General features: G+C 38.4%; 1 protein-coding gene across 1 annotated transcript in view; it reads right to left on the reverse strand.

Moving 5' to 3' along the window:
- Window positions 1–7,561, reverse strand: part of LOC130929090 (oocyte zinc finger protein XlCOF6-like) — a 43,121-nt gene extending 35,560 nt beyond the window's left edge. The window contains exon 1 of the mRNA XM_057856022.1: window positions 7,259–7,561. Within this exon, the coding sequence (XP_057712005.1) occupies window positions 7,259–7,265 (7 nt within the window). The 5' untranslated portion in view covers window positions 7,266–7,561. The remainder of the gene's footprint in view (window positions 1–7,258) is intronic.
- Window positions 7,562–10,396: the final 2,835 nt, after the last annotated feature.

Raw genomic sequence — 10,396 nt, forward strand, 5'->3', positions numbered from 1 at the left:
CTGGTTCCTTTGGCAAGATCAAAGACAACCAGCATCATTAACTTTAATAAGCAAGTGCCGAGTGACTGTGAGGATCAAAGAGCTGGGAGAGGAAAGGAGGGAGGGGGGAGGGAGGGAGGCTGTGCAGAGCAGAAAGCAAAGCGTATGTGGATTTAAAAAAAAACAGCTATTTCACGTAGAGGCGTGCGAAATTTCCGATTCTTAGATTATTCCCGATTCGGCAATGGGAGATTTGAGAACGATTCACAAACATCCAAATCCTGATTATTGAATTATACCAGGTAAAGCAGAACTAAAACACAGTCAGCGCGGTCTTCGGGACGCAATGAAGAACGGACCGAGAGCAAATATCATTTTCAACTCATGCCGCGGGATAAAAAAACAAAAATACCTGACTGCGGCCGACAGCCGGTTCAAACAGCCCTGTTGCTAGTTGCTACAAACATACTGCTATAGTAGACGGCAGCGTTAGAACATTTAAAGAGAACTAGACGGGTAATGACAGACTTGCTGTTTAGTAGTTGCTGTGTTGTCAACAGCCGCCATCTTAAAGCAGCAGACTTCTCTAGAAGGCTCTGTTGTAGCGAACCTAAGTAACTTTTTAACTAAAATACTCCTAAATTGGCAAAATCTTGACTTGAATTTATCTTTAAATGATGAAACCGTTTTAAAACAAAGGTAGACAGAAGGGAAATTATGGAATTATAGCAGTTTTAACAACTTTAATGCTTTTAAAGCTGCTGATACAGAATGGGGACTTGAGTATATTATTTAATATTTCTAACTGTTAACTTGATATTAAAGTATTACTTTGGGTTAGCCTAATATAATTTTTTTAAAATTGTGTGTGTGTGGTTGGGGGGTAACATCAATAATCTATTTCTAATCAAATCGGAGCCTCTGAATCGTAATCGCATCGTTAGGTGCCCAAAGATTCCTCCTATAATCGCACGTCCTTGCGATGGGACTATTGCGCACACGCAGATCGCGATGGCGATGTTTAAACGATATATTGTTCAGGCTTGATTCACATGAGAGTGTGTGAAAGGGGCTATAGAGATCTAATAAGATGTTTGCTGCATCGAGAACAGTATTTGCCGAGTCCATCGCGTTCCTTTTTTCTTTTTTTTTTTTGAGGTTGGAGTGCTTGCGAATGAACGTGGTGTTGGTGCTTTTCAATTGCGCCTAACAATATGTTCAGTCTGCAACAATAACCAAAATTCTTTACAAAACTTTCCAAAAACTCTGATAACTCCGACTAGTAATTAGTAGGGTTGTTCCGATCATGTTTTTTGCTCCCGATCCAATCCCGATCGTTTTAGAGTATCTGCCGATAACGATATTTCCTGATCCGATTGCTTTTTTTTTTTTGCTCACGATTCAATTCCAATCATTCCCGATAATTTTTCCCGATCATATACATTTTAGCAATGCATTAAGAAAAAATGAATAAAACTCGGACAAATATATACTTTCAACATACAGTACATAAGTTCTGTATTTGTTTATTATGACAATAAATCCTCAAGATGGCATTTACATTATTAACATTCTTTCTGTGAGAGGGATCCACGGATAGAAAGACTTGTAATTCTTAAAGGATAAATGTGACTTTGTATATTGTGACTAAATACTGCCATCTAGTGGATTTCTATGAGCTTTCAGTAAATGATACTGCAGTCATTTAACTTCTGCATGATGGGAAGTGCAACCATGACTGTGCGTAATGGTACCAATTGATATATCATCTCAGCGTTGGGAAATAAAACAGGGTGTTAAGAAAAAGATCAACTACTACCTTTCTTCCCCACATTGCTTCCCACGATATTTCTAATCGTTGAGAGAGGGATTGTAAGGCTTTAGCCAATTAAAAAAAGGCTTCAAAGGCTGCCAAAATTCTCTCTACTCATTTTCAGTCGCCTTTTAGCTCTATGTATACATAATACGGTCCCATTATAGATTGAACGAGACAATGCGTGAGTGGGTAGTGCAGCGCATTCGTTAACTGCGTTAAATATTTTAATGTTATTACCGCTGTTGACGCGATAAATTTGACAGCCCTACTTTAAGCCAAAACTAAAGACTCTGGATGAGTGTAAGACATTTTGCCTGTAATGTTAAATACAATTAGAAAACGATTTATTAAAAAAAAATGTGTATATATATATATATATATTAAAAAAGGCATATCCAATATTTTTTTGCCGATTCCGATACTTTGAAAATGACGTGATCGGACCCGGAAATATACTGTGTTTTTTGTTTTGTTTTTTAAAGAAATTTTCATTAGATGACTTTAATAGCTGTTTGAAAAGACTTTGGATGTCTCACCATTATCACAGTCTACAGTGATCCCTCGTTTTTCGCGGTTAATGGGGACCAGAACCCGCTGCGATCAGTGAAAAACAGCGAAGTAGCGCTTTTTTGTGAGTGTGTGTGTGCTCAATGTATGATCAAGCCCTGGAAAGAGATACAGATAAGACATGATTTTCTCACTTTTTCCCACCCAAAGTATGATTTAAAAGAATGTATATATACAGTGGGGAGAACAACATCCAACATCCAACCCCAGACATGCTCAATGATGTTCATGTCTGGTGACTAGGCTGGCCAGTCCTGGAGGATGTTGATCTTCTTTGCCTTGGAGAACTTTGAGGTAGAGATAAAAGTATGTGATTTTTGGGGGTTTGCGATATATTGCAATATTATATTGCGATATTAAAAAAAAAATGTATATACATTTTTTTCAAGAAATTTTCACAAGATGACTTAAATAGCTGTTTGGAAAGACTTTAGATGACTCACCATCACCACAGTATACAGTCATCTCTTGTTTTTCGTGGTTAATGGGGACCAGAACCCTGCCGCAATAAGTGACAAACCGTGAAGTAGCGCACCCCCCCATTTTTTAAATTTTTTTTGTTTTTTGTGCCCAATGTATTCATTCAGATTTAGCATTGGAAAGAGATACATATAAGACATGTTTTTTTCTCACTTTTCCCCCTAAAGTGATTTAAAAAAATGTATATAAATAAATGGTTTTTAAGCACTTCAAATGTCATAATTATGATGTTTTAAACATAACTGTCCAACCAAATCATTTTTTAACAAGAATAAAGTACCGTAGCAGATAAATGCTTGGCTTTATTAAATGCTTCTGTTTATATACTTTAGCTGTGACCGTTTGAAGCGACATGTAGAAATTTCAAACTCCTCATGATCACTTCTGGCATTTAAATGTCTCCAACGTCCCCACAGTACACACATTCATTCTAGCGCGGCTTCCTTGCAACTGTTTAACAAGTTAAACGATGATTGACAGATGCCCGTGTGAAGTCTGCTTCTTTGGCCAGATCAAAGCCATTGTTGTGCGCAGTGACTGAGAGGTTCAAAAGGCTGGGAGAGGGAGGGTCTGAGCTGTGCACAGACCAGAAAGCAAGGCGTATGTGGATCACAAAAAACTATCGCACGTGCTTGCGATGGGACTATCGCTCACACGCACATCGCGATGGCGATGTTTAAACGATATATCGTTCAGGCTTAGTTAGGAATGTAGGAGGCAGCTAAGATTTCTTGATATTTCAGACTATTTATTTTGCCCTTTACCCTGCAGATCTCTCACAGACCCACATACTGGATATAACCCCAGACCAATATTTTGCAACCACCAAACTTCACTTTTCTGGTGAATCTCCGATCCATGCGGGCTCCAGTAGGTCTCCTGCAATATTTGCGGTGACTGTGGTGTAATTCAATGGAAGATTCATCTGAAAAATCCACCTTTTGCCACTTTTCCAGCTTGCATCCTTTTGACAGGCTGTGGGCCTTGGCAAATGCCACACGGTTTTTTAATTGTCTTTTGTTTAATGCTGGTTTCTGGGCACTGATTCGACCATGAAGGCCATTTATATACAGAATTCGACAGACTGTTCTGGTTGACACAGGGACTTCAGGTGACCAGGTCTCGTGGAGCTCTGCTGAAGTGGAAAAAGGGCTGGCTTTGGATTTTCCAGCCAACAATCGGTCCTCCCAAGCAGTTGTCTTGCAGGGTCTGCCTGACTCGGGCTTGTCAAAAACGTCTCCAGTCTGTTCATATCTTTTTTTATCTTTTGTACCTGACGTTCGAGACACTTTGAAGGTGTTTGCCACATCTGCAGTTGATCTGGTCGTCAGGCTCTTGATAAGTAACACTTTGGTCTCAGGAGGAATCTTAGGCATCTTGTCAGAGGTCAGGTTGCAGTTGATGTGACAGTCTAGTGCACTGGGGTTCTTTTTATACACCTGAGAGTTAATTGATTCATTATTGGGAACAGGTGAAGCTCTAATCTGAGATTGTGTGCATCATTTAACAAGGCGACAAGATTTATGTCATCGCAAAAAATGACTCAATGGGCTTTACCAAGCTGTAAACATCAGAACATTTTTCAACAGTTTTGCTTGGCACCGAAATGTTATTCCATAACCTGTTGGGATTAAAATTATCAATTTCTTGTCAGAAAATATTGATTACAAATATATTACATGGACACTTCAGGTCCATGTGTATGCAAGCAACAAGACTTTTCTCATTTACTGTAGTATTCATGCGGTACACTATTATTACCGTTATTATTATGTCATTCCTTCACATGCAAGAAAGAGTCATTATTCTAGCTTTAGCAATCTTGGGAATGGTAACCATTGTTTTCGTAGTTGTAAAATTAGTTTGCCTGTCTAGCAGATATTTGTTGTTATATGTTCCATTAATACGTTTACCCATTGCTTCGTGATAGTATTTAGTTTATTTTTCCAATTTTTTTTTTTAGCTATCGTTAAAGTCGCCAGTAGAAGACGGTCAATTACATGAAATATTCACAGCATTAATCGCCAAGCAGATAAGGACTGGGAGACAATGGAATCTTGATGTTCGAGTTTCTTCGTTACCCGCAGCCAGACTTGTTGTACAGGTCCACTCAGCTAAATAGTAAAGATACACAATAATATCGGTTACCGATAATTATCTGCCGATAATGGCAATTATGACGTCAGACAGATAATCCAGATGGGAAAAAAATTCAACCGATAATGCAATCTGCTAATTCTATACTTGATTTAGCCTCCAAATGTCCGCAATCGATGCAGTTTTGTCCAATTCTGCACCGCCACCTCAGCCCCTCCTCCCTCTGAAGCCCCTGTCGTATGTGTGACGTCACATGAAATCCTTGATAACATGGCGGCTCACATCAGTTTCACCACAGATATTTGGACAAGTGATGTTAGTCAAGTAAGCATGCTTACCATTAGGCATGAACAATATTGGAAAAAACTATTGTTGCGATATTTTTATGGTTTGCGATATATTGCGATACTAAAAAAAAATTATATATATTTTTTAAAAGAAATTTTCACTAGATGACTTGAATAGCTGTTTGGAAAGACTGGATGACTCACCATCACCACAGTGTACAGTGATCCCTCGTTTTTCGCGGTTAATGGGGACCAGAACCCGCCGCGATAAGTGAAAAACCGCGAAATAGCGCCCCCCCACCTACCAATTTTGTGTGTGTGTGTTTTTGTGCATGTTTTTTTTCTCACTCCCCCCCCCAAGTGATTTAAAAAATGTATATAAATAATGTTTTTTAAGCACTTCAAATGTCACTATTATGATCAGTTTTAAACATAACTGTCCAACCAAATCAATTTTGAAGAAGAATAAAGTACTGTAGTAGAGAAATGCTTGGCTTTATTAACTGCTTCTGTTTATCTACCTTAGCTGTCCCTGTTAGAGTGACATGTAGAAATTTCTAACTCCTCATGATCACTTCTGGCATTTATATGTCTCTAATGTCTCCACACACACACATTCATTCCAGCGCGTCTTCCTTGCAGAAACTGTTTAACAAGTTAAACAATGATTGACAGATGCCCTTGTGTCTGCTTCTTTGTCAGATCAAAGCCATCGTTAACTTTAATAAGGAAGTGCCGCAGTGACTGAGAGGAACAAAGGCCTGGGAGAGGGAGGGTGTGAGGCTCTGCCAGATCAGGAAGCAAGGTGTATGTGGATTTAAAAAAAAAAAAATACTATCTCACGTGCTTGCGATGGGACTATGGCGTACGAGCACATCGCAATGGCGATGTTTAAACGATATATCGTTCAGGCTTGCTTACCACGAAGGCACTGTGGTTAGATGATCATTTCAACAGCCAAACCACACTCACAAGAAATGCATGGCTCAGTAATGCATTCAATACACTACAATTTTATAATGTCTTAATCAGACTATTTTTCCTAAATTGAGTCAAATAATTTTCTCCATCTGGTTTTGAGTGTTAAAGACTAGTTAACAGATGAATGCGCCAGATTATTCCACTTACTTTAAGTAAATATCACTATTTATTCTTATTAAGTCATACATCTAAAAAAAATGTTCATTATTCACCTAAATCAATAACAATTTGGTTTCAAATAATGATTTGTGTTATATATGTTAGGAATTGCTTACTTTTAAAGGCATTTTTGTGCAACTTAGGTATTTATTCTGCAAGTAATTGCTCACAAAAGTTTACTGCTACACAATGTCAGACAATCTGCCATTTTTTAGATGTTGAAATTTACTACTTGTTCACATTTGATGTAGAAAAAAAGGAGCAATAAATTCCGTTTTTTTTTTTTGTTTTTTTTTTTTGCACAGTAATATTTGCTCTTGTGTATAATTTAAAATTGTATATATATATCTTTTAATAAAATTATAGGCTTCACATTATCGGTTATCGCCTGGAACGAGGAGAAACTTATCGGTATCCGTTAAAAAAATGTATTGTCGTGCATCACCATGCAAATATGTATCTGGACTATTCTCCTGACAGCTTGGATTTATTGGATTGGAGAAAACTCAATTTTGTACATATTAAATTGAGTTGTATGCCATATATGCAGTAGTTTAAACGGGATAAATTGCATATTGCTATTCTTAGTCGTGCTTATTGTAATTTTCCAGATTTGTGTCCAGCAACTATTATCGGACGTTACTGAAAGGTTATTTCTCCATTTTTCACTTGTTCAATATGTAGAACTTTAACATGAGAATAATATAATTTAAGTGCTTTACATCACATTAAAATTGATAAGAGGCGATCAAAAACAAAAACAGTAAAGAAAATAAAAACCACAAATGTGGTACTACGTGACGGCACTCGTCATACATTTTGCGTCTTTAAACATTCGTATTGTAATGTATAGTATTTGCGAGACCATTGAGTCAAAAGTCAACTTACTCACCTGCCATTTTGGGACTTGATGTTTGCTTGCTCCGCGACGTGTAAATCCCAAGGGCTGTCTGTGTTCTCTTTGTTAGCGGCTAGGCTGCTCTGGGCTAACCTAAGCAGGCTTTGAAGTTTCAACGTGCGCCCAAACGACTTGACGCAGAAGCGAGATTGAATGGATTCTTGGCCTGTCCGAAAATTTCTGCCACCTTTAAGTAGATCACATTACGCCACGGGACCAAGGAGAGATGAAAAATTGATTATTTTCCAAGCAGGACCCTTCCAAAGAAATCGGACTGCAACTCCTCTCCGAGCAACTCACATCTTCTACGTCATGACGCATGGCGCGCACGTATACATCACTGCTTGCTTTTTTTTTTTTTTTTTCGTATTTTTTATGGTCCAACGTGAAACAGGAACGCTACTTTTGATGTGCCTCATTTAACAATATTCATTCATGAACAAAATTCAGGCGCAATCATTTCGATGAAGCTAAAGTGAATGTGGGAGTGGTTCATGTGATGAACGCATTCATTTCATCACATCTGAGCAACAAAATATTGCAAAGGAAAATTTGCAGTCATGCGTAATGTGTTGTTTTCGTCAACGATATACTACACAGAAACGTGTGGTAAAATTCAGGCGAAATCATATATGAAGGGAGGAAAAGGCTTTGCAACTGTAGGATTGTTGAGAAGCTTGAAATGGCTGATAGACCCTAACATTCTTATGTTATTATTATTATTATTATTTTGATATTTATTTATTTATCATTATTGGGTTTTTTTGTTTTTCTTTTATTTACTTACTCAGAAAAACAAAGTTGGGAAAAAAAAAAATCAAAAAACAACCCCAAAATAAATTACTCAGAAAAACGGAGTGTTGAAAAAAAAATTAATTCAAAATAAGCTCCACATTTTTTTTCATGTGAATGCAATACGCTTCTGTAGAAACAGGCACCAGCAAGTACAAAAAAACAACAACAACAACAAAAAACATTTTTTTATAGTGGCGGAAATTGGCTTCTTGTTTTGTTGTAAGAAAAATGTTTTCATACTTTTTTTGTGGCGGGAATGGGCTTCTATACTTCCGTAATACGCTTCCGTATGTATGTGTGATTGTTTCAATAGTAAAAAAAAAAAAAAATCCCCAAGGCCAACGGAGCGTACCAACTCTCTCATAATAGAGGGGTGTCCCAACAACTACCGTCTGTTATTAGGCTCGAGCATTTACGTCACAGAATGGGGGATCACATGAGATTTGGCAACAACGCAGCCATATTGGAAGCTGGCTCGCGGGACTTTAAACTTTAACTTGCCAGTTCGATACAGAGACAAACTCGTTTCCAAGGTGAAGGACAGATATGTAATCAAACTCAAGGATGTGAACAATGTTGACCCTTACGAGCAAGCCGAAGACAAATGGAGTAAAAATGTCGACAGGCTTCCACCATTACGCGAAATGGACATTCTGCTGTATTTAGTGTAAGTTACTACACTCATCAGCGATTCTGAGATAACAAATCGCAACAAAGCTACAAACAATTTTGCTGCTGATGGGTGCAGGACCTGCACATTGCCACCGTATCAAACGGCAACTCCATCATTCTTGCAAAGTGTGTTTTGTGAGAAAATGTTATTCATGCTTAAAAAACAACCATTATACATTTCATATTTTCTATGCTTGTAATCTTTTTGAGTGTGCTTTCTTATGGCCTTGACGACTGTAGACAATATTACAATCTGTCCAAATATGATGTGCTATGTTCCTGTTTTTCAATATACCCTGAATGATTCCTTTTCTGGTTTGTTTCCCTCTTGTCTCGGCCAAAGAACAGGCTGTCTCTAGGACAGGCTATGTTTTTCTGTGAAAGACCACCAGAGTTGGACAAAAATAACTTTCAGTTATGTTTCTGTGGAAGGAATCATCACTTCTACCGTAAAAGGTATTCACTTGTGTTTCCGAAAAAGGTGTCATTACACAGTAAGCAACGCCCTTTCAGCGGGCATAAAAACTCTTGACTTGTGAATGCTCATTCGTACTTTCTGGGTGATCTCAGCTGTACCCATGATATATCATGTTGTATAAAAGTCTTCGAAGCAGGCAATCCTGAGCTTGCTGATTCATTGTTCTCATTCTTCATTAGTCCTTCCAGCCGGATGCCAACGCCATTCTCCGGTGGAAGATCGACGACGTCTGACAGGTGCGCACCACCCGGAGCCTTACAGTCTCCGGGAAACAGGACGCCGACATCCTCCATCGGTGAATTGCAAACGGCATTTGAACCTGAGAATGAATCGACCAGCATCCAGGATTAAACAAGGTTAGTGTTAACTGTTGTAATTAACACAGAACACACTGGGAAGGCCCGTGTAATTGGACACGTTTGGGGAAACCTAGGTCCCACGTGAGACAAATTTATTTTGTCAGGTTACTGTGGATCTGTGTTGACAGTTAGTTTGTCATTGAGCTCAAATTTTTTGTATGTTTTTATTTTTGGTCTGGTGTGTATAATGTTTGTCTAATAGGCGTGATTAATATCACGAACCTACTTCATTGTATTGTATTAATCAAATAAAATGAATTAAGTTGATAAATCGGCTGGATTAAATCCAGACGCAACTAACACCAAAGGAGAAAGGGAAGAAACCGTAAAAAGGGCAGAAAGTGAGTATGAGGGTTGTTGTAAATTTGTTCCAAAGTGGGAGAAAATCTATGGGTTTTCGGGAGATGTTGAGAATGAGAAAGATTTGAGCACGTTGTTGAGTAAGTTGGCAATAAAGGATGTGACTAATGGAAAAATTAAAGGTCAGCACTATCACAAATTGACAGCAAAAAAGTCAGATAATGGGCCGTCCGCAGAGGTGGTTCAAAACTTCTGTGCAGGCCACCCAGAAAAAAGACGAGAAGGTAACCAAGGAAGGAAAACGTTTGACTCAGACAAATTGACGCCCGAAAAGAAACAGCTATTTAGGGATGGCAAATGCTTTAAATGTGAAAAAATAGGCCACAAGGCAAGCCAGTGTAGGTCAAAACCAAAATCCCAGAAATATAGGAAAAAGGAGGAGCGTGACCATGATTCTGACTCAAATGGTCACGATGACCCTTCATAACTAGGCCCAGACGGCCCGCTTATAGACATGCCGAGTCTAGA

Source organism: Corythoichthys intestinalis, chromosome 13 (assembly GCF_030265065.1).
Source record: "Corythoichthys intestinalis isolate RoL2023-P3 chromosome 13, ASM3026506v1, whole genome shotgun sequence".
NCBI classification, from domain to species: Eukaryota; Metazoa; Chordata; class Actinopteri; order Syngnathiformes; family Syngnathidae; genus Corythoichthys; species Corythoichthys intestinalis.